This window comes from Bombus affinis, chromosome 4 (genome assembly GCF_024516045.1).
Source record: "Bombus affinis isolate iyBomAffi1 chromosome 4, iyBomAffi1.2, whole genome shotgun sequence".
Taxonomy (NCBI): Eukaryota; Metazoa; Arthropoda; class Insecta; order Hymenoptera; family Apidae; genus Bombus; species Bombus affinis.
In genome coordinates, this window is record NC_066347.1 from 11,766,533 (window position 1) to 11,792,314 (window position 25,782).

General features: G+C 42.9%; 1 protein-coding gene across 16 annotated transcripts in view; it reads left to right on the forward strand.

Moving 5' to 3' along the window:
• The window catches only part of LOC126915047 (uncharacterized), a 191,738-nt gene that overhangs the window by 75,332 nt on the left and 90,624 nt on the right, over positions 1-25,782 (forward strand). Inside the window, exons 1-2 of one of the 16 annotated variants that reach the window (XM_050719345.1) lie at positions 104-503; positions 9,351-9,611. The exons of 13 other annotated variants lie outside the window; for them this stretch is intronic. In XM_050719345.1, coding sequence (XP_050575302.1) covers positions 9,580-9,611 — 32 coding nt within the window. In that variant the 5' untranslated portion in view covers positions 104-503; positions 9,351-9,579. Of the gene's footprint in view, positions 1-103; positions 504-9,350; positions 9,612-25,782 lie in introns of those variants that run through there. 2 more of the 16 variants (XM_050719346.1, XM_050719347.1) reach the window with 2 other exon arrangements.

Below are 25,782 nucleotides of genomic sequence, written 5' to 3' on the forward strand. Positions count from 1 at the left end.
GGCCGGGCCAGGTTGGCCGAGGCTACGGGCTAGAAGCGTGGGGCGAGGACGGCGCGAGGGGCGAGACAGCCGGCAGGGCGAAAGGAGGGTGAAAGGAGGGTGGAAAAGGCGCATGCCAGTTGTGCCGTCGCCGCGTTACGAGTCGGCCAACAGCCCGGCTTCCCGTTCGCATCCTCGATCCCTCTCTCGCGCCTCTCCAGTGCATCGTTTGTGCTGTCAGTGTTTCTCTCGTACGCGGCTTTCGACGGTATTTCCGGTCGCTCGTCTCCTCCGTGGCGAACGCGGTGTTGCTTTACGTTTACGTGACGCGAAGGGGTGTCGACGATGCACGTCGCGACGATGCTGCGAGAAGCCGGTGTTCCGTCGGGTTGATCGATTGTTTTCGATAATTAATCGCGATTCCTGGGAGCAACGGCCTCCTGGGCATCATCGGCAGTCGGCTTTTCTCGCGATATTTCACGCGCGCCGCGGAAAATGCTACTCGTTACCTCTGCCATGCCGCGGTAAGCGATCGCATCGAGGCTAGTCCTTTCGCGAAAGGATGGTTTGTCTCGGCGAGTCAGGTTCGGTGATAGAAAGTGCGCGGGATCGAGAGTGGCGTTTCGTCGAAAACGAAAATGGATTTTCGGTTGAGCACGATGAATGGCGCGTCCTCGCTGCGCTCGCCCTTCGAAGCCGAACCAGCCACGAGCTTTACGTAACGGAACCGGGGCTTCTGCCGGGAATTACGCAGGACGGCTACGCCGTCGCATTTTACCTACGCTCGAAAGTTGTTGTTCGCCTGCATCGAATACCTCGTGCGTTCCGCCAATCCCTTGGAAGCTATGGTTCGAGATGTCGATAGGGTGAAACGATAGCAAGATAACGAGAAGTGAATTATACAAGGCGTTTCGAAGACAGAGAGAATGCGATTCCGATGGAAATGGAAATGAACAGGAAGGTTTTGGTAAACATACGCGTACGTCGTTCCGTCCGCGTTACGCAATTATTCGAGTATCGATTATCCGCGATATTTATCAGGATCGTTTTCATCGAGCGTGCAGCAATTTTTCCTATAAAAATACCTTTTGTTCTTTTCGTCGGTGGTTTTTCTATGAAAACCGCGGATGAAAGATCGTGGTGCCTCGTCGCGCAATGCGGATCGTCGCACGCGGAATAGCGTCGATTTTTCCGTAGTTTTGTTTCCGCCAAAAAAAAGCGAACGAAATTCCGCGGATTACGTTCTACGATAATTCTCTTTCCGCTTTTCGTAGTCGTCGTCGACGGTCTCTTCGGCGGGCAAGGCAATTAGAACGGAAGAGGGCCGACCTTGACTTTTTGACGCGACGAGACGCGACGCGACGCCTCGTTTCCGCGAGTCCCGGCTGCTACTGCTGTTCAACGCGCCGCGATTCAATTTCTATCGATGCCCGTACTCTCGTCAAGGAAACTTCAAAGGGTAGGTAGGTTAAACGAGGAACGACGACCCGATTTTGTCTTTCGCTAACTTGTTGCGAGGCAATTTGGGATAACGAAATTACGCTCGAGGCAAACAGGATTTGTGAAAGGTCGAGTAATTTTCGCATTCGATGAAAGCTTTAATGTTCTCGTACTTGGCTTAATACCATTCGAACCACAGTCTCTGTCGCTAATTTTCTTTTACGGTAGCAAGTACATCGTTTAAATCATCTTTTCCGCTAAAAAGTCATTTTTCGTTCGATTTCTAAATAAGATGTAACGAGAAGTAAAACACCAAGTACGATTTCCGTAATGATCGTAGTTTTTCAAATTCTATGGAGCATAGTTCCTTCGTATTCTTCGAATATCGCGCCTTGAAATACGAAATCGATAGGTATATAAATACAATAGTAAGATATATATAGTAGGTAAGATTATTTTACTTTGCAATCAGTTCTATTTTAGCATTTCCGCGATATCGCAGATGGTAACGCGGTTTAATAGAATAGCGAGCGTATATCCGGAAGATATATTACCGAGGGTTAATTCTCAATTGGCATATTGGAAGCGTTCTATTCGATCGCAGTCTCAAATTTTGTCGAGAATCGTGTGCCTAACTTTCACGGTTCCTTCCGTTGAATTTAACTAGCCTGTCGAAATTAATGGAACTTTATACGAGTGGCAACGCGAGTAGAGGGAAGAGCCTTGCTCGTTTGATTCCCTTTAATTTCATGGTAGGAAAGTGCAGGGGTCAAGATCCGCGAAGCCCAGGCGGAGACGACTTCCGTAGCGCGAGAAAACTCGTCGAATCAATGAACTCCTCGAGCCAGTAACAGGTCGAACGAACGCATGCGAGCTGTCATTCTCGAGAATGTTCAGCGATCGTCTTTTTAATCTTCCTGTAGAATTTTTCGAGAAGGTTTCTAAAATATATCCTACTTTTGTTTCTTAGCACGTTTAATACTTAATACATGTTTTGCGGAAAGTCTCAAAAGTTTCGTTTTATCGATCGTACGAATCACGTAACTGAACATCCTTGTTCGAAGTTACTTAATTCGATTTATGTTACTATTTTACACCGTTTCAAAGAGTAATAGAACACGGAACTCCGCGTTCGCTCCGATTTCTGCAAAATTTTCGTGCTCGGCTCCTTTTCTCAGACGTTTTAAATTTCAAATAATAGCGAATTGTTCAAGATTTACAGTTTATAATTCATCGGACAAATCTTCCTTCTTTAGTTTTCCTATTAATTTTTTAATTCATTTGCGAAACGATGCAAGTCGAAAATGCGTTTTTAAGGTTCTTTTTCGAGTCTTTGCACATTTCCCGATATCTGAGTAAAGCTTACCATAAATCGTACCGTAAAGCGTACCGTAAATTTTAACAGCCTGTAGAATATGCGCCATTCGTATATCAATGATATTTCCATTTCCTACGTGGTTCTCGTTTCATACGTACGTTTTGTTTGCGATTTTGCAAATTTCTTAACATTTTTCATCCTCGTTATTTGTAGCATAGAACGTAGTACAGATTATTAAACGTGTTTCCTCGCTTAGAGTTGGACCACTCTCACGAAGGCTGATATCAATTAAAAGTTCGCTATAGTTTGATCCACCGATGACTGTATTCATCGGTGCGTACGTTAGTTTCGCTCGTGAAAGACTTGGCGTATTTTTTCAGCGATCCAACGACACGGACGTTCACGCGCACAGCGTCCCTTCGGAACCTTTACTTGCAGTCGCAGTTTCCCTAGCAGAAAATATAACGACGATAACAAAATTCTGGCGTATACACGAGTACATATATAGACGCGCGGGTATCCAGGGACTTGCCGTATCAGCCGACGTGGTTCGTGCATTCGGTGATTCGAGTGACGTGTGCCATCGCAGCACAGCGCGGAGATTAGGCTTTGTGCGCGAATTAGTCGGCGAAAAGATAAGCGAGGAAGGGAAAATGGGCAAAGGTGAACGACCGGAGACGAAGGTTAAGCACTGCTATCGTAAATAAGCACGCTGCGCTGCTTCGTTCGTCGCTGCATTTTCCTCCTCTGATATTTGGGAAATGCCGTGTCTTGGTGCGGACGACCAGTCCGAGGGATCGCTGCGATATGCTTGCTTGCCCTCTATGCACAGTTGGGTGTGTCCAGACTCGAGATTTCGCAATTTTAAAATAAATCGTTGTTGCGATGAGATAATTTATCGTTTACCGTTACGGTATTTCTATCGCATTTCTGCTATTTATATATCAAATTAATTGTACGATTAGAGATACTTTCGAACGATTTAAATTGGGCTTTTAAGACTATTGACGATAATATTATTGCTCATCGCGTTCCCGATAGCTTCGCGCATCGCACAAAAAGCAGATGTCTAGACACTATCGAGCCATAGCTGATATACGTCTTATTACGTACGTAGTCTTCTAAACTCGTGGCTTTCGTTAATGTTCTTTCGCAAAGTGCACTATCCAGACTCTACGCTCTAAAGTCGAATCTACGGCCTAGAGCCTAGAGTGTCGCTGTAAATTTTCATTCTTCACGCATGGCTCTGGCTTAAGTGGACTCGCCCTCATGCTCGAGCATATACACGTGTATTTACGTACTCTCTAGGCTTCATTCAGCTTTTCTGACGCACGTGTCTTATGAATCCTTATAGCCTACCACGTTCGTTCCGAAAAATTCCCTCGCACGGTGCTCTATCGTTAGTTCCTTGAATTTTTTAAAGAATTATTTCTCCCCTTGGGAGAAAAAGAATTACCTACCTCGATAACCGCGCATGGAGCCTAAAACATTTGCTATACGCATATCGTCGAAGGTAAAGTAACATGTACGTGCGAAGAACGCAATACGTATTACGATACATCCAAAAAGTGCAGCGCTATAGAAAGAAGAAGATGCTGTTTACCTCGTCGATTTATTAGGGACAAATGGGCATACAGAGAACGGATTAGTTGGAAAATAATAACTATTTTGCACCGATTATCGGTCGAATTCACGGCAATTGATTAACGTTTAAAACAAACTCCCGTTTAAAAGGCAAATGTACGCGATGCGGCCAGACTTTCGCGAGCACCGAAGAGCCGGTTTTTTTCTTCGCGCTAGCGTTGTTCCTACGATCCGAAATGGATTTCACGGTAAAAGGGTTGGAAAGCACGATTCTAGCACAGAAGGAAGTTAGCAATGCAGAAAGCGTGTCCATACGGGATAAACGCAAATACAAGCAGTCCTCTTTTTTCCTCGCTATTCGGCATTCGTTTTTCCGATGCGACTCGTCCGCTACCTTTCAGCGATCGATTCCCTCGTTAATATGGAATCCAGACGAATGGTTTTCACATTTTTACAACTTTGAACTTTTTGATCGATCCACTATCGATGAACAATATGGTTTTCTTGAAAATTGCAAAAGGAAACGTGTAAACCGCGATATCTTACAGTTATCCTAGATAAGGTCATTTGTGCAGAACTACAAAAATTACGGTACAAAATTACGGTATATATTATACGGTGAATATATATATTATGTTTACAAAATTTGATATTTTTGCGTGGATCGGTATATTCGAACGTTAGTCGGACAATACCATCGCGAATGTTCTCCACAGTATCGCATATTTTGAGGCTAGAAAATCTTTACAAAACGAGAGTTTTTCCCCTGTGTGGAAGGATTACAGAGCTGGTAACGGGATTGGGAGTAGAACATGGCGGGGACCAGACGTACTGTTGTTAGGTGGGTAAACGTTTATTTACACCCGATTTTGCATATCGAAACGATGCTGAATCCGAGAGAGAGCTCTTTTTTAAATTGCGAAATGATGTTACGTTCATTCGGTGTAAAACACGATCAAAAACTTTCCTTCAAATATTCAAATAAGGAAAGGATACAATTTGAATATGAAGCATAATTTCTAAAGCATCTAGCGAATAAACTTCGACAAACTAATTCAAGGGTAAAAGAAACCGCAGGCAACGGACGTTGCGCTGTACGAATTGTAGCGAGCTTTACAAATAAAAATTTACGGTAGAAACGATCGAAGTAAATTTGATGGGAATCGCTGCGTGATGCAAGCGTGAAAGGAGGCAGTGGCTTTTGCAAAATGCAGCAAATCAGAAAGGCCAAGGGCAGCGGAGAAGGCCGGACAAGTTCAGGGATGTCGCATGTCGCGAAAATAAGCGGATAAAATATTCAAGCTCCCAACTCGGAACCAGGCCAGGTTAATTCGAAAGATTCGTGAAAGATGTACGAGGGTGCACGACTGGAACGATCACCTCTTTTTCGTAGCTCGCGACAACCTGACGATAGCTAATCTCGAGTTTGCCGATTGGAAAAATCGAGAAGGTTGATCTTGCCGAACCTCGACATTTCTTCGATGTTTCAGGTTTTTCGGTGTCGTACATATTTGTTTCACCACCGCCCTTTAGTCTCCGCCGTGTTACTCGTTCTCCAAGTTTCTCCAGAGTATTTTCGATTTTGGATACTTGCAACACCTTTGTTTCTTCTCGAGGACTGCGAGACCCTTCCGAACTCATCGCAAGGTTTATTTTATTTTGTCACACATGTGCCTTCGTTGAAAAATGGTCGAACTTGTTTCTCGCTGCTCTTTATTCCATGTTTTATCTTTACGTAGCTTCTTCTCGAGAATCTCTGTAAATCTCGACGAGTTCCACGATACGGAACTCGAAAACTTGACAACGTATTCCGTCGATAAAATGGCCGGAAAATCAAAAACTTTCCTTTTCGTGGGAAGAACTAGATCTTTCACGAGAGAGAAACCTTCTATCTCTTGGAAGTGGCTTTGAAAGATCTTCGTAAAATTTGTAAACACGCGGAATAGAACCGTGTCAGCCGGCTCGAACGACCTGGCCGTTCAATCAGCGTCGTTCTTACGTCGCTACTTTATACCGGCTCCGCAAATATCGAATTGGTCCCATCGCACCGCTCGCCCACCCCTCGTTTCTATTCATCCGACCCAGCACCCTCGTTACCTCCGTCTCTCCCTTTCTTTCGACCAGGTTCTCTGTCGGCGTCGACATCGTCGAACGAACGGGCGGCTAATCGTGGCACGCGCTCCATAGTGCGGACGGTGAATTAAAAAGAGGTCGCGGTAGCCGGGGGCGCGAGATGTTGGCGTTACGTCGCTGACCTTGCCGATTCTCCGGCCACGCCGCGCCGTGGCACATTGTTCTCGCGGTGTTTCCTCGTCGTGCTGCTTTTGTGCCGCGGGTTCGCACCGCTTTTTAAAACCAACCGTATTTCCCCGCGTAACAGCTGTTCCAATGCATTCGCTCGTCGAGCATATTGTCGCAAGATGCGAGAAACTAAAGGGGCGCAGAAAAACGTTTCGACCGCTCTCTGCAGCAATGAACTTTTACGAGCAAATTTTCGAAAATAACCATACCAGATTCTTCTTGGTTTGCACATATCGAAAATGGCATGATCATCTATTACTCTAACAATGCCAGTGGTTACGCGGAAAATAAACTTGCGTTACGAGCTTGTTATAAGAACGTATAATGTAAATTTCGCAAATTAGACAGTTTGCAAACGCTCGAATTATATTTCAACTTCTTTTATGTTCGACTATCGTCGCATCGAACTGGTCATCGCGTCGGTTTTCTCCTTTTTGTTTGCAGAACGTAACACGACGCGGAAACAACGCTAGCAATAGGAGCTTTAGTACTATTTCGACGATGTTGTATTCGTACAGAGAGAAAGAGAAATGACAAAAAATCAGGAGCGTTCCGTTCCTGTCATTCGCATTATACTTTCCTCTATTGGATTTTCCTTTTACCCGTTCTTAATTGTCCAATTACGCTGATACTCGAGGCATTAACGACACTCAGCACCATCGACGGACCACTCGTTCCCCTTATTTACTCGCTGAAACGCTTTTCCTCGTGAAAGCGGCAATTCGATCTACGAGTACTCGTTTTTAGAAACGTCGTTGTTTGTAAATGAAAATATTCGCCATGTTTTATTTCTCTTTCGAGCTGAACGTTTCGATTTTAGGAAAGTCTAAAGCACGGTCAGGAAATTAGATTTGGATAACGAACTACGGAGAAATAGATTTAAAATCGTCCTTGTTCGCACGATGAAAATTTTATTTTTCACGATTACCGCAAATAATCGGTGATCTAAAATGCACAAAACGGATATTTCACATTCATTTCGAAAGTTTCCTAAAAAAAGAGAAAAACAAACGGCGAAATGTAACGAATTCTACTTTTTCCACTTTCCATTTCCATCTTCAGCCTTTATTTTTTTTAATTTTAGTTTTTCCGTGGTTGCTCTTTCTCTCGTTTCACATTGCGCGAATAATTGCACACCTTTCGGAACTTTCACGTAATTCGTCGCTGTCTAATTTGCGACTTGGCTCGTCCGTAGTCGCGCTTAGTTTAACCATTTTTAAACCCGCGATGGAACGATGCACTTTTCGATCTTATTTTGTCTGTTTTTAAATACATTACGCGATTTTCTTGCGGATAAAGCTGCGTGTTTCAGCATGATTCTATAGTTACACGCGTTTCGTATGCACTTTGTACGTTCGCGCGTTGTTCTGGAAATGAACGTGTCTGAAATTTGCATATCGTGTTTCGCTGAAGCATCGCAAAACGTTTTATCTCGACGAAATAGTTGTAATGGCATATTTGCGACGGGACTTTGCCTCTACCCACTATACGATTCCAAACCGATTGGATTTTTTCTTCTAATTTACTATCGCGTGTTTTACCGCTCCTTCGAATATTATGCTTAATTGCGTTTCCAACGATATCTACAATTTTATTTTTATACGCGAAGAATATAGAGAATGATTTGCTACCGTTTTGCGTTTCGTACCAATTTTACGAAAAAGTTCGTAACAATAGAATTTAGTACCACTTACTGTTGCCTGTGAAATTTAATTCGTTGAACGTACTACTTAAGAGGTTCGTTTAACGATATATCACGCAAGAATGTGTCAGTGAGAGGGAAAAAGGTCACGGCGGAGAAAGGTTGCGTGGATATAAATTTGTTATATACGAAGAAGCAGCGAGCTATGTACCGCGTCGAGGATTCACCGGTGGGAGTTTCTTTTGTGCTGAAAGAAACGAGGAGAAGGGGCGAGAGAAGGAGAAGAAAAAACGAGCTTTAGATTGCGTCGCGAGAATGTAACGCGAGCTTGTGAAAAGCTAATAAAGCCTTGGAGGCGCGGAACTGCGTATGAAATTGTCTACCGTCTGTTTATGTTGGCGCGAGATTACATATTTCGCGGTGAGAAAAGGCGGAGGATTAATTTACGACTCTTTCTTCCGAATTAACCGACCAATTACCAAGCCTCGTCGTCGCGGAGAAAGAAAGAAACAGGATCGCCGATTCGTCTAAGAAACAGCCTCGGTTCAAAGTAATTTTCTCGATATTTACTTAATTTACTTAAATACTCGAATCCCTTAGGTCGAACGTACCGACTTCGAAAGAACTTCGAGGCTGTTTCGTACGAAAAGCAAACCGAAAATCCATTTTCGCGAGGAACAGATGTTCCCTCGGTGCCTTGATTTTGACATATAGAAATTCGACGCTACTAATTGCGAATATATGTATTCGATTTTTATTTTCGTTGTTGGATATGTCGCGATACGATTTGGATTTATAGTTGAGATTAGAATCATTCGTCGGCTTTGTAATTTTCGTTTAAAATTATTCGCTAAAACAAAATTAATTCGATTCATTTGCGATTATTACTCGTCACTGTTCGGGAACGGTCTATTATTCCTATTTTAATCGATACAGAGACAAACCGTAACTGAAAATGTTTGCATTTCTCCAAGACACTGAGGGTACTTTAACGAAACGAAGATGTTCATCCGAAAAAGTATCTCTTTCAAATAGACGTAGGTAGAATTAGGCGTGTAGCATCTAACAGTTTCGTTTTACACGTAGAATTTGTGCAAATGCCATGGCAGAGTTCCTATTCATCGAGAAGATCGTCTATAACGTATATAATGAGAAAACTTGGCGACAAGTCGCGAAATTCGTAAACGAATACGCGATTCAGGCGTAGTTTGGTGCGAAAATGTAACGAAAGACAATTCGGGGTCGGGTGATAATCGACGCGAGTGAATCGTCGTGTGCCGCGAGCTTTGTTCGATGTGTCAGACGTATCGCCATCATGTTCACGTGCCTGTGGAACTTCTTCGACTGGTAAGATGCTCTTTCCCATTGATATTAGTCGTACTTAAGCTATTTCAACTTTGTAATTAACAGCCTTTCTGCATTTTTATATTAACTTTTACCTACGGTACGACGATCGAATAGCGACGAAAAATAGTCCTTCTATCCCATTATTATTATTACATATTACAATCCATTCCTGATCAAATAAAGCCAGATTTCCGAGTTAGGTGAAGAGAAGAGACGCGTTTTTGTCCCTCATCAAGATCCTTTGTTTGTCAACGAAATATTGACCCGAAATCGAACGATCCCCGCCTCTATCGGCAGGAGCCTGCAATTTCAATTCCGTTGTAACCGAGGATCGTTTGCCGACGAGAGTCGGTCAAATATTTGCAACCAGTTAGACCGGGCTGTGAAACGGAAACGGCGACGATTCGTCAAATGCGTGATTCGCGCCTGTATAAATATCTTTCCTCTCTTTACGAATCCTTGGTTTCTTCCTTTCCAAGCTACAGCGTTCTGAACGGCTATAATTTTAAGTAGCGAACAGGCTGCAACAATCCACGATGGAGGCAGTACGCGTGGCCCGGTGAGTCACGATGTGTACAATGCCGCGAGATTCTATAGAAAGCCGCGACTAATTCACGCAACAGTTAATAATAGAATCACTGGAGCGGGTGCCGTGCAATCTCGACCCCGAACTTTGCTAATTTCATTCAAAACGTCTGTCTCGAATCAGGCCTACGGATTTATAACGAGTTTAAAAGCTATTCCAAACGATGTTTTCCAAATGCTAAATGATTTTGCCAAGTTATACGTATCTGTCATTGCTGTGTAAGGTCGATGGGGCGAAGGCGAACGAACTGCTGGAATCGATTACCCGATTGAATTTTTTCTAAAAAATTAAATATATTTCTAGCATTGAAATTGCACGAAAGTTTCCGAGTTGCTGGAAGATGAGCGAAGATGATGCGAAATATCGGAAGCAAAACGAGGTGTAGCTTTAGACTTTAAATCGAGTCGAGTAACCTTATTTGGAGAATTCCTCGAGACACTGCGATTAGATCGTTCGAAAGCGGAAGAAGTGATCTAGGAAGAAATGTAATTTTCGTGAAGTAAATATATCGGCGTTTAATAAGTTATTTTAATAATTATCGCAATATTCCCCCCTTTTTAATCATTCGATAAATTTTATTCGATTTTATAACGTTCAAAACCGTAAATTCTGATTCGAATTTTTTTAAAAAAAGTGACTAACTCGTTACAGAGATCGCGTATGCGTTTAACGCGTGTAACTTTACATCGAATAAAAAATATTGGAAATAAAAATTTACGACATTTAAAATTTTATGCTTCGCGTAGCCTGTATCAATTTACTCTGCCGAGATGTACAAAAAAGCTGTGCCACGATATTTCGTAGCTTCAATTTTTTAGTGTTACGATATTGAGTTTGGACGATGGTCAACGATACCAGCTAGTCGATAATCAACTTGGCATTATTTTTAAAGACTCGTAAAATGCGTCCGAATCGAACAGTAAAATTGACACGCGAATCACGTGTAATTTTTGCAACCAACCAAACGATCGATCAGCTTTCACAGCGATAGTAACTGTAACGAACAAAGTTTTATATTTTCTAGGTTTCATTTGCATTTCCCCTTCGATCTGTTTCATCGCTGGCGTCGTTGTTCGTAATTGCGTCGAAAATGGTGGTGGCCTCTGAGAGGAACGCGGGCTGGGTCGATACGTTCGTCGCTTCGATATTTCTTTCGGTTGATCGACAGGAGGATACCTTTCGAATCGACCTTCCTCTTTACAGAGGCAATCGATAATGGCAGGCGATTCGAAGACTGCGCTCTTGCCTCTCTTTCGTTCCCGTTCTTTTGCCGCTGCTCGGCATTGGTATTGGTATTCGTTATTTCGAAGAAGAAAAGTTCGACGTGACAAAGAGGGATCGTGCGTACGGCCAGGAGAGCACATTTTTTGAATAAATTTCCAACACGTGCTGCATTTCATCTAGGTGCTTCGCGAAACGTTTCGATCGAAATTCCGTTGGTCATTTACGAGGGAATTTAATATTTCCTGCGTTTGCTTGAATCATGCCTCGAAAAGTCAAGAGCGAAAGAGGCACTCGATTTGCCAGCATTTCTCGAAACCCGTTCTTTCCGTTGAAAACCGTGTTGAAATTTGAACGCCAAGTGGTATACGTTCAAAGGCGAAACGTTTTCTGCTTCGATGTTATCGCGCATGTCGACGATTTTTCAAATATTGTAAAGTTAATTATAAATAAGTAACGCATCCTATGTAAATCTTCAAAGTTTTCGTACATTTTTCTACGTATTCGTACGTAACTGATCCTGGAACAGACTCGTCGATTCGGAGGATCGGAAGAACGGAGGATCGAAGGAGTGATCGGGAGTTAAAGTGACGGCATTTAGCAGAGAGAATTCCAGCGGAGGTCGAAAATACTCTGGCCGGGAATTGCGCGAGGATTCAGCCACCGACGATCGCGTTTCGTCGAGCGGCCGGAATTAAAATAGGACTGCAGCTCGCAGATAAGAATTCCTCTGCTGGTTCCCTATTAATCTCGAGGATCTGCAGAACAATTCGGAATAATTGGCTTTCGTAAACTATATAGTCGGAAATTTAAGTTCTTCTTTCGAAGCTCGCCCCGACTACGAACAATGAACAACGAAAATGGAGCATCGACCAGCGAACCTATGTCGCAGAATAGATTTCGTTTGGGATCGCTGTCTTTCTTATTCGCCGGTAGACGGTTTTAGGTTCGAGTTCCTTTTTCACGAGTCTTTACTTCGTGGCGGAATTCTAATTTATCGGTCTGAAAGTTGAATTCCGAGGATTAGACCGACGAACAATGTGTTAAATTTCTAATCCAATATTAAACAATCTCAATTTCGATTAATATCGTTGGCGAGAAGGAGAGCGTGACCGTGATTCCTGCCAACGAGAATTCGGAACATTTGCATAAGCGCCACGAAACACGTTTAAAATATACACATACGAAATATACATGCGTTATTGTCTGCAATTTAGCTATTCTGGTCAAATACTTCCGCGCGATTAACTCGACTATTCGGCCTCAGTTCGGAAATTACTAGAAATGCCTGCTCGTGATATAGTTTCCTGTTAAAAACAATTTTGATCGAAGTAGATTTGAAATGCCTCGAATTTACCAAAAACGCGTCTATCAAATTATTTCACTCGGTCATCGTCTTTCTCGCGAATACTTTAAATCGGTTACGTAATTCGATTTAATCAACCCGTATCTCGTCCTCTGGAACAGAAGCGGCGAATACGTTGCGTCGCGTCGGTCGATACGTATTCGATCTCGACGTTAGATTGCTGGATTCCATTTTGCATGGAACATCAGACGACAACTGGATCTTTCTGCGCAAAGATCGAAAATCTAGAAGAATTCGGAACGATCGTACTCCGTGCCGGGAGAGTAGTGTCGACGTGGCAAGTAGTGGTAAGTCGCAGCAATAGGGGGGTCTCGCAGAAATTCGTTCGATTTACGGTTCGACGAATCAACGACCGGACCGTAGAACCGATTGTGCTATCTGCTGTTGTTTCGTTCCAAACTCTTGATTCATTCTGACTCGTGTCTCTGTTTACGTATATATGCACACGTGACGAAAAACGTAAGATTTCGACAAATATTTCTCGTATATTAACTGCGAATAAGACGATGAATTTTATTTTTGATTCTAATCGAGTTATTCGTGAATTATTCGAATTAACGCGTTTAGAGATAGGAGGCGTAGTACAGCTTTAACGTGTAACGTGACATCAGCGATATGACAAACGAGATAGCGTAGAGACGACGCTATAAACTTAACAGGTTATCTTGTATACTGTTCACCGGTATTCTGTACCTAGTGTCAGCCAGGAATCACATTATTATCAGATGACGCAGAAAGAAATTCCATTCGAGGGCAATTCTAAGAAACGTATATATGTACCGACTTCGAAGCTCGCGTTATCTTCCGAGAACGTTATTCAAAGATTCATCTTTTCAATGGAAGATGGATTATTCGATATCTTTGAAAGCCTACTAAGAGTCACGTTAATATAATTTAATATCTTTGCCGTGTTGTCGCGAATCGTGTATGCCGCGAGCTTTTATCGATTATTAGTATCGACAAGAATAGAGCAGTCGCGTTTTCACAGCGACCTACGAAACGATACGAGTTTACGTCATCGATATAATTATACAATTATACTTGAAAGCGAAGTCAATAAGAACACGTTAGACAGTTTTCAGGTGGAAGTTCAATTACCCAACGAAGAGCAGATTTAATTGCGGTTATCGGCAGTATTGGAAATCGGTTAACGCCGCCGGAAGACACTTCTATTAAATAAGATCTCATGGATTCTGTTAAGTAGGATCATCCTATTAAAGCATTCGTTTCACAGCGTTGCCATTGAAACGTAGCGGTAGGATAGGAGAAGTTTGGTTCGTTTCTTGCTTCTGACGCGTCAATTTTCAACCGAGTTCCACCGTTTTAAATCGTCTTTCAGAGTTAACCAGTTCGACAGATTTCAAATAGCACGGCAACATCGAAATATTTTTCTTACTTTAAAATCTAGCTGAAAATTTCTTTGACGGATCTAGCAACCAGAGAAGCGAAATCAAACCGACCACCGTTTAAAAGTGCATTCCGCTTGCTTCTTCTCCTCTCCTTTATCTCTTTCGTTACGCTTAACAGTTTCAAAACTAGAATAACAATAACAATTTCTTGGCTTTTATTCGACGCGTAACTACCAGCGACAAAGAGAGACGACGATTCTCTGCACAAAAGATCGTAAAAGGTCCAACGAAAAAAGAGCGATATTAGTTTCGTTTGTCTGGCGCGAGAGCCAGGAGCTAGTGACAAATTGCGCGTTCGCTTTGGTTGGTGTTCGCTTTCGCAGCGAACGAGGCGTGGAAAAAGGTAGGGAAACAATCGGTCGGTGGGCTCGGTAGCGCGTCAACCTATACGATGAATTTTCCATTCCACCGCAATACTATATCCGCGCGATTCCCTCGTCGCCGCGTAGCGCCGCGCGCTTCGTGACGTCTATCGGTTGCATTAGCATCCCTCTGAAATTTACATATCTCGTCGATGCTGCCTACCTGCCCGATCAGGGGAACGCAATCCATTTTCGTGTAAACATCGATTCGAATGCAACCTCTTCACAGTGAGCGTGTTCATTCGTGCATCATCGCGTGCTTGTATTTTTACGTAATTCTTTGTTTAATTCTCGTTTCCTGCGATTCTTCGGAAAAAGGAAAGAAAGAAAAGAACTCTCGCGCGCATGAAACCGACAGTCGACGAAATCGTCCAACACGCTTGAACAGCAGATCGACCGAACGATCTCGAGTGAATTGTAATTGATCAAATCTGTTGGAAGGCATCGTTGAAAAATGTTTGAACACCAAATTCTATTTCAAAGCGACGCAACATCTACGATTATATGGCGATGAATTAACAGAACAAAAAACACATATAAGCGTTTGACGTGGTTAAAACGCAAGTATCAGGTTAAATTATATAGGAAGCGTATGCAAGCGAGATGGAAACTCGAGAAAATTGACATACTCCGACGCGCAAGATGCCGTAATTAAGCGGAGGCTACGCGGTACGTGGCTGAGGGAACGATGGGGTGTCGTCGAGGGTTCGCGTATCGCGTTTGGCAAGATAACAAGCTCCTTAGCTGCACGCGCGTTCCACGGCCGCGCTGTTCCCCGGGCAAATTCAATTCGCTCTGATGAAAACTCGCTTTCGAAAAAATATCTCTCCTCCGATGGCGTTAGGTAACGTTGGCTGGGTTATTTAATTTTCGTGGTGGTGGCTCGTAAACTCCATAAGTGGTCGCCGTAGCAATCTTGCGCGGTTTCGTGGCGAACTATGTAAAGCTCGACAACTCCTGTTATATGTAGATTTTTAATCCTTTCGCTGTTAAGGCCAATTAAATAGTCGGTTGAATCTCGAGCGCGAATGTCGGTCCTTGCAGCCTTTGTGCCGTAATAATCTCGTAAATAATCTTTACGAGAATGTCACGATAGCCTGGCGAGATATACAAAATTGTAGGTGTAATATTTTTAGGATTCTTATCCTAATATTATTCCAGCGTACATATCGTAATATACAATGAAATGTCAGGAACAAGATTTATCAATTAATAGTTTCGTTACGCTGGCTATAACTTGCTTTGACGGAGGAAGGAAAGCGAAAAGAACTTGTTACTCGGGATATCTTTAGCTCTTTATATATCGGAGAGAAGCTGAAAAAACGAGTTGCTTACGTCGTCAGACTTTGGCAGATGGGAGAATATCGGCGAAAGCGGATCCGCGGAAAAACCGTCGTCTCGACGGAGCTCGCGAAAGAATTGGACCACGCGTTGACCAATAAAAATTTCATTCGATGAGAAACTCTCCGCAAAAAGCGGCGTAATGTTGAATCTCTCGGGACGAAGCTGCAACGAAACTGAGACGTGCATAATGCAGGGGCGGGTGTGCAGCTGCGAATTGCGCACGATCGCTCGGAAGCGTAAACTCTCGTCTCCACGGGCTGAAACGGTTCCGCGAGCTCTGAATTATTGCGTTAACGTTGTCGAGACGGAACCACCAAGATTTTCCATCGCGGATGAATGGCGGTGAAGCGAAGCGCGAACAAAGCGGCTCGTTCGCTCTACATATTCGCCGGTTACGCGGAAACTCCGTTGTTGAATTTCTGCTTTACGGGCCCCTGCAATTGACTCTTGCCGTTTAACTTGGTTGGAAAACTTGGAAGACGGAGAGCGTGACCCGAGAATAATTTTGGAAATCTGTCGCGACATCTCGAGGAGCGGTGGTTGCTTCAGATTCCTATTTGACGACTCTTTGTCCCTTTCCTGTCACCGATGGCTGGAATTCGGAATCCTCCGTTTCATCTTATTTTACACGGTATGGCGTAAATCGTATCTTATCGTCAACGCTATAACATCGAGACATCGTTATCGTAACTCAGCGCAAGCATTTGCAATGTCGCCGTAACATTGGTTCGCAAAATTCGTACGCAGAATTATCCTAATAGAATTATCCTTTGGCCGGAGAAAATCCATCGAGGGTTCGGTCGTTTGAAAAAGATCGAACAGGCGGCATTCTATCGAGAACGGAAACGACTTGATCGGAGCTTAATTAGAACTTTGAACAACGTGTACGGATATGTCGCTTTGAAAAAATCGATCGGCTTTTCACACCAAAGCCGAGGCTAGTAAACGCCGTCGATCGATCGGAAACCGCCAGGTGTAAATCCAGAAACCTCGAACCGACGGCCCAGCTGGAAAATTGCCCAAACACGCTTCGAAATTTTGAACGGGCGAACTTTTCCGACGAGAGAAAGAGGGATTCGACGGGGAAGAAGCGACAGCCGCTCGCACTGAATATTTTATTTTCCGCCGAAGGAATTTCCAGCAGGCGGAGATATCGTTCGCTGGCAACTCGCGACTTCTCTAATCTCTTCTTCCCTTACTTCCATTTACTTTACTCCGGTTTACCCCTTTTCCGATTCTTCAAACGCTATTCCTTATCTACTTCCCTGACTCCATTTTGCCATTCCGGTTCCTTTAACCCTCTTCCTCGTTCTCTCGAACTTCGGTTTCCCCCTTTTCCAGTTCCATCACCTCATCTTATCTCTTTACTTATGTATATTCTTTGGTTCTATTCTTTTTCCTAATTCTTCCACCTCGTCCTTTTTGGTTGATTCCAGCTTATCGTTGAGCTCCTTTCTTTTCTCGTATTTTCTTGAACCGGGATTCCAGAGGTTGGATAGGTGTATGAGAATTCTTGGAGCCAGCACGAGCATGGGCGGACTTTTCAATCCTGATAGACTTATCGCTGAAACGTATACCCCGTCCCTGGCTCATCTATAATCTATGTAACCGCTATTCTGCAGAAATACAAACGAAAGTAGGAACAGAAATGAAGAATACGATGGACGAAGGGAGAAACGGTGGACGTTGCACCGAGAATGTTCCTTTCTGTCGATCTTAGGAAGTGATTTTCAAACTACGTTTGACTTTGTTGGATAACTTTTCTTCGAATCAAATTGTCCTTCTGGAATTTAGACGTTCTTTTCTTTTCTTTCTTTTGTTTTAAATCGACGATAAAACGATATTTGACGTTTGTTTATCGTTTATGTTATGATTTCACAGAGTCAGCTCTTTTTTTTTTAGTACCAAACCCCAGTTTTGAGAGAAACGACTTTGAAAATTAGTCGACCACGTATATGTTTTCTACGATGCTTGTAACGATACCCGCGTAACGATGCTTCGTGCATGAATATTTAAAAGCGTACATTGCGAACGACAGAGGAGTAACAAAGCACCAGCGATGAACGTAGATCGTAGAATGAACATTGTTCGTTAATACTAGTCTGCCGAGTAAAAAATACAATAACGTTTTATATAAAAAATTAAAAGGACACCTACGAGCAAAATCGCAAAATATTTTTCTTGCAATTCCAACTCTGGAATATCCGCCTTTATCGCTCAATTTCGTCCAAGTGCCGGGCCATTGTCTCTTGGCAATTCCATCTTTCTTCTACCGAAACGTTTTCTTCCATTTATTTGGAACGATCAACTTCACCGACAGAATCCTATGTTTGCCGAGAGTATCGGGGGGTCGTGAGTACACACAGCGTTTGGTCAAACTCAAGAAAAGCAAAGAACGAATGGGAAGAAATTCGTGGGGTTTCTGCGCTACGAAATTGAATAAATCTCGCGACGCGACGCGGTGCACCGCGGTCTCGTCGATGAACGTCTGTCAACATTAAAAAAGGGAAGCTCCTCCGTGGAAAAACGGGAGGAGAGAACCCGAGGGACAGGAGCTCGGGGTACGATTGAAAAGAACCTTCGACGTCCTCACCGCCGATATGTACGCGTCTCGATTAGAGTCGCGATTTTCCGGTTGTGTCGAGGTACACGCGAAAAGCACGAGGAGACTCGAAGTGATAGGACGTTGATCGATGCTGTTGGCGTTGTCATCCCATCTCCCTCGGTACCGTACTTGGAGTTTACTACAGTCTACAACGTGGAGGCTCGAGGAGGTAGTTCGATGCGAAAAATTACGAGGAATCTTTGTTTCGAATCGCTCTGTAGTTCTATTCGGATCGAATCACACAAAGAAGAGAGCAAGATATGTCATCGTACACGATTTATATGACGTACACGACGTACACGATGAATCGACTTTCCCGCAAATGTACCTTTATGCGCCTGATTTTCATTCTTCCATTTCTTATAGAAATATGATTTTATCGTATCTCACGGAGATATGCTTTTACAGGGAAATTGCACTCTTCGTGGTTGCATAACCGATTCTAAAATATTCCTCGTATACATTCCGTAACGATATTGTTTGTATGATTTTCGCGTAGACGTTACTTAGACTGTCGCGTTGAATATATGGATATTTTATCGAAATTCAACCACGCTTATTTCTTTTTTAATTTCGTAGGGTATCGAATTTATTCATCGACATAATCGCGTCTCGTTCAACCATCGATAAGTTAGTAGTACTTTATAGCAAAATAATTCCGCTGTATACCGTTCGCTTTATTCATCTCTGTTTCATCATTCGTAAATAGCAGCTATTTAGCGAATAGAAGAGATTAAAAAAAAAAACGATAAAAGAGAAACACAGAAGAAAAAGTTGAAAGAGCTTGCTTTTGATCTATTCGGAGCGTCGCGGCGTATCTCCGCTCGAATCTTCTCGCGAAGAGATGCAGGATAGATTAGGGAACAGAGAAATGAGTAAAGCAACGAACAGGAGAGAACAAATCGATGCACGTAGCTGAATCTAGGAGATACGGCAACTTTCTCAGAGATAAAGCATGGTGGCACGGTTGTTTCGCACCGATAAACGGCTCTTGGTTCCAATCGTACTCGCGCGATCTAGTGTTTAGTTTCTTAATCGCGTAATTTAAAATACACACACCAGGTCGTTTATCTATATACGATAATCAGATCGTAGCAATTGTTGGAAATCGAAAATCGAATGAACCTTTTTTTACGGTTAAAGCTTCTGTAAATTTAAATAAAACGCATGTCGTCGTGTATTTTAGCGACCAGTTGCGGAACGTTGATCGATCAAATGTTGATCGAGCTTTGCCAAGCGTGGTGCAAAGAATTGTATTGCGTAGAGCTGCGCTGCACCATCATATTAAATAACAGAGATGCAATGGAATTCGTGTGCGAGAATAAAGATTAGGTTTCCGACTATCATGGCCCAAAGGAGAGTCGGCATTGTTTCCAAATAAAACCGAGTTCCATCAGCATCGATTCCGAAACGGCACGCTGAACAAATTGCTTTGATTTTTCTAAAAAGACAGAGACACAGAGAGAGAGAGAGATATTCCCACTTTTAGGAAATAAGATCTAACTTATCCGGTTGCAAAGAAGATGGTTGCAAACGAAAGAGACTCGAACGAAAGGAAGAGAGAGAGCAAATCTATTTTGCTTTGATATCGTATTTTTTGGATTTGATGAAAAAAAAAACACGTTTGCACATTTGCACTGAAAAACATGGACAGGAATTTGCAATTTGTTGTTCATGGATGTTTACAGGATGTAGCGATACTCGACGATATTTGGCACGCGACGTTGTTGCATTTGCTTTCGTAAAATCACGAAAATCGATAACAGAATGTGTACAGAATGGTATTGCTTGGTTTCTACGATATTACCGAAAGCAGTCGATGAAAAGGACGATGCTCGAATTGAAATAAAGAATTCCATCGATACTAAGCTTTCGACTTGCGAAAAATTAGAGGAGATAGCATCGGACGACCGAAAGAAAAGATAAAGACCGTCGAGAAACAATTATTCTCAACTGTGAACTTTTATATTTAATTCGATATATCGCACAATATGGATTAAGTAGCTGTTTGTTTCGACGGACGGCTTTTATCACGGCAATTCATCAACGGAATGTACATTATGTCCTGTAACACATCTAATGAAATATTCAAGCGATGCGAATATCGTAGCACGTAATTCGTTACGAGTTCCCTCGTTTCATTTTGATGTCTGAACTGCGTATTTCCTGGTTTGTTGTACACTTATGAAGAATTAATTACCGTGAGCTGTACATCGTGAATCTCTGATACATCTTTAGGTGTATTCGCGCAACAAAGTTGGGACCGTTTATCACTTTTACGTACGATTCGACGACCAAGTAAATTTACCGTAAACTCGAAGAAAATAAAGAAAACATTTCTAATATTTTCACGTATAATTGCAATTATACGAAACGAACGTTAAACTACGTCGCTAAAACGCAGTCATGTTACTAAACAGGTTTTTATCATTTCGATTTTAGAGAGGATAACGACGTTACGTCGAGGTCAGACCAGGCGTTTAATTTGAATTCACGAGAAACAAATTGACCAATAGCGAACGCGCAGCTGTCGAACAAACTTACAGGATTCCGGAGCACATTTATGCATTCGACCCGTTTGGGTACAAATGACCATCGAATTAAGTGTTAACGAACTGCAGCAAATTTTCATCGTAATTTTAACGAATCGAATAGCGAAGCGGCACGGCCAAATCGGCTCTACTTATTAGAGGAAATGGTGAACTAAAGCAGCGATTATTATCATCGTCGGTAATTCGATCGTAGCTCGATGAATCGAATATTTTTAAGCAGCCAAGTGGAACGAAAGTTTGAAAATTCGAAGCAAGACCGAAGGATCATCCTCGAATAGCTGGATTCTCTTCGCGTTAATCAACGATTTCAAGCCACGACTGAAAACGTACTAACCCCGATAGATGTTCAACTTCGCTCGGATTAACGCGCAAAGTTTGCGAAGAAGGATTTGTTCTCGGTTTCCCGCTGCTCTGTATTCCATTCGCTACGCAGACCGGTTTCGACAAAATATCCGATAACTCGCTTTCCAATTCGATTTGAATTATAACGGCGTTTCTCCATTAACGCTTCAAAGATCGTCCGAGTTTGTTGTTTTGTCAGCCAGTCGAATTGATTTAATTTGCTTCTCCATTATCCCGTTATTAAACTTTCGTTCTGCTTGTTCAACGGATTACATTGATTCGTAGAGATTGAAATTATATTTTATCTAGAACTTAGAAGAGATCGATATCGTCGAACGTCACGAAGATTCGATGCTCTGTTAATCGTATGGGAAAAATTATTTTGCTATATTCGCGCGTATCTACCGTACAGTGGTCGATAAGACAACCGCGGGAAAGGTTAAACGACATGGAACGGCGCGGTCTACGCTTATACCCTGGCTCGTAAGAAACCATCATATTTCACGTGTCACGTATAACGCAGCACCAGCCGGCGTTTCTATATCTAGTAACGAAGACAAAGCAACGAGCATTCCCTAAGCTCTGAAACTTAGCGTTGACAGTAGCAATATGCACTGATGTATCGCGTCGACTTTGTCTTGATAATCCCATCAGGGCGATCGCAATTATTCGATCTTCAATTACAAATTTACCTTTGCCTATCGATGGGATTAACGCGAAAATAGTTTTCTTAGGTACTCCGAACAAAATTCAAGGATGAAAAGTTCCGCGAGATTTCGATATAAACAAGAAATTTCGAATTCTTCTCGAGTTTGTAACGGCAAATTTCCGTTCACGCGGTACAATCGAAGTCCGTAGGCTACCACACTGGAACCGAGTTCACCCTACGATTCTGTCACGTATCGACAAGAATAAGGTAATATCTCTGTCAGTCGGACATTCAATACCTCGTCTTTATCGTCGTTCGTTTCCTCATACGGTTTCATTTCAAATTATCCGATATCCTGTCTCGCCACTTATTTCGCCAATTACGTGGTTCGAGTATGTTTCGGTCTGGAAAGACGAGCCGGAGAGAATGCAAAGACGGGAGAAGAAAAAGAATCGCGAATCGGGCGACGGACGGAGAGACGGTAAAGGAAGGCGAACAAAGTCGGCTTTATCGACTAGTCCGGCATATCGAAGCCGGAGAGAGGCCACACCCTGTGAATCGCGGTTGTTTATGCCCGACTGTTCGTAATTCTCGCGGCGTGGCGGCAATTCGACGGCCTCGCCAGGGAAACGCGCGTGGAAACCGATACCGAGAAAATTATGAAAGTTCCACGGCTGCGAGAATCGTGTGCGACTAGAGGTTAGAGGGTTGAAATATCACGGAGCGTTCAGGAAGTTATGTCTGCAAGGATCTGGAGCTACGATTACTTTATCTTCGCGAGGTGAAATAAAAATTGAAACCGCCGCTGCCTTTCTGTTTCTTGCAGCGTTATTTGCTTTTCGAGCGATATTTTTACGTAGGCGGTACGGGCTTCGAGTCTAATCTTCGAACGACGGTTTTATGCTATTGATAATACACGATAGCAAGCGATAGTTTACGTATTCTAATTGAAGCTAGGAAAATAAGGAGATTTACAGTTTTACTCGGTGGCGTATGCGTCGATTCGTTTATACGCGTCGAATCGACGTAATCTTGGCAAATTGGTATTCGAGAAACGTGACGTTGATGGACGGTACAAAGGAATCGTTACACCTTTGAACGATTGCCTCGTTCCATTTAGAAATGAAATTTCTGCTCTGTATCTTATTAACACCAATCACGCATCTATCGAATATATCTATTTGAATAATCTCCCATTGACCCGACTATTACGAACGACTATAATCCCTGTTCTCCACTTTCCTTTCGTTCTAGTTTTCCCGACCTCTTCCCTCGAGCCATTTCTCTGTTCTAAACCCTTGAAAGTCGGGCGTTGCCGACTCACCACCTGGTGAAATTCCAGGGAACGAGGGCGTTTCTGTCGACGCACCGACCAATTCTTTTCGCGTCGAATTTCCGCGGTGGAAACTTTCAAAAAGGCGTCGACGTCGGAGTTCTATGGAAGAAACAGTAGAGGATAGAAGTCATAGAAGACGCTTGGTCGTTTGGAGAACGGGCCCGATCCAGTTGTATCCTCGTTGGAACATCGAATCGCTAGCGCGTTATCGGCCGTGTGCGCGCTACCGACGCGCGAGCTCCCGTTCGGAAGAGAACGTCTCAGCCAGGATTACGCGAGCTTCCGAGCCGCGAGCGAAAATATTTGCGACTTCTCACGGGAAGCCTCTTTCGCACTCGCCTATCTATAGTCTGTTGTGACTTTCCTTTCGCCCTACGACCTCTACCCTCGCTTTCTTCCACGTTTCTCTTCCAAGCGGAAAGTTATACGCTACTCGAAAATTTTTGCGAGAAACCACGTTTCAATGGACCGGGGATATTTGTGTTTTTCTTTCTCCGAAAAATATACCATCGCTTATTCTCCAACGATGTTTAACCTGTTTTTGGGGACGTAGGTTCGAGCGATTCCACAACTTGCATTACGAAAATAGCACGGGAGTCCTGTTTTCTGTAGAAATATATTTGATTGAAAAGAAAGACTCTGCTGCTTCGATACATAGTCAAAGGTGCTTTTATGAAATTTCCGATTGCTTTTACGGAAATCGGTTTTATCGAAAGATTAAATCATTTTGGTTCTTCTTTTCGAAAGCGTAACATCGATCGCACGAATAAACACGATAAACGCAAAACGAGTTATTTTCCAATTATTGGGTACTTGTTTTTTTTATTTATAACATTGGTTCTCAACATTATCGAGGATATAAATAATAGTAATATAATTACAACATAATAGCAATAAATTTTCGTTGCAACCAAATTACTATACGCGCGACCATTCGCGTTTATCATCGTTTAAGTTCTGTATTTACCTTTACTCGGTGAAACAACGGTTTGGGGAAAAACGAGACTAAAGAAAACAAAGGAGGTCATTGGAAAAGTCAGAGAAAATAAGGAAATACAGTTGGACAGGGAACGTTCCACGGACTGATCGGCAAATGTGCATCGACGTTTACCAAGCTCCGGTGAATCCCTGAAAGATTTACTCCTGATAGAAAAGTCAGGAAACGGCAAGAAATATCGAACAGAAGCGAAAATGCAAAAGTATGCAGGAAGAGGAGGAAGGAGGCGCGAGGCTTGTGTAAGGAAGTAGATACGGCGCGGCATCCAGTGACGGCATCTGCCATGCGCCATCTCTGTTTCGTTCTCCAGAAACGTCAAACATTACGATATGAAAGTATACATTTTTAAGCAAGATTAAAGCTACTCTGTTGTCCTATCGTTACTTTCGCGTTGAAATATTCAGCCGTGCACGATGTCTCGTTCTCTCCTTCTGTTTCATGGGGAGCTTTTTAAACCAAAGGTTACCTTTTTAAACCAAAAATGTGGTATAAAACCTCGGATCAAGCGACCGATCTGCGTATGCAAATGTAAAGCAGCTCGTTTCCATCATTTTCACGCTCATTAAGGGATAATAAATAAGAATTTAGCAGCCATGTGCTCGGAGTGCACGCGATATCGATCGGACGGTCAAACATTCGTAGCTGATAAATCGTGTATTTTTGTCCAAATTTTATGCGGAAAATTACAATTCCATCCGTGGAATGTCGGCGTTTACCGTGTCAACAGTTCCCCGACCTGTTACACGCGCCAATTCATTCGAGAATATTTGCGAACGAGTTTCCTTATTCGAAAGATCTACCCCAAAATGTTTAATATCGTTTACTGTCGTAATATCTTTTATACGATAAAAATGGAATTTATATATACAAACGGATTATAGAATTTTATGCTTGATACTGTCAAGAAATCAGAGTTACAAACGTCCAATCAGTCGATCCAAGTTCAAAAAAGCTTCGCGGTGAAAACTCTTTTACCTATTTTATGCAAACGATCGTCAATAGTAATTGATCGATCTGAAGAACTTAATCGTCGCAAAGCGTTAAACGACCTACACGAACGACTAACGAGTAAACGTAGAACAACGAAATCCATATCGTTTTTCAGATCTATTTTCTTCCGTTGAATTTTGTTGATTATTCGGAGAAAGTCGCGACGTGCGCCGCAAAATGTTATAGCATTCACCGGTCGTTTAGCCGCATTACGCGCGCGAATTTGGAGATCGTCGAGTGTGTGCGCGACCGCGTTCAACGATGGAACTGTGGCGCATCGTGGTGCATAGCGCCGACCTAATTTCCCATGCGAATTAAGACGCATCGAAGCCCGATCTCGAGTACGTGAGACGCGACTGTACGATGACATCGTTCCCCACATTTACTCCCGCTTAGTTTCACGTTGAATCGC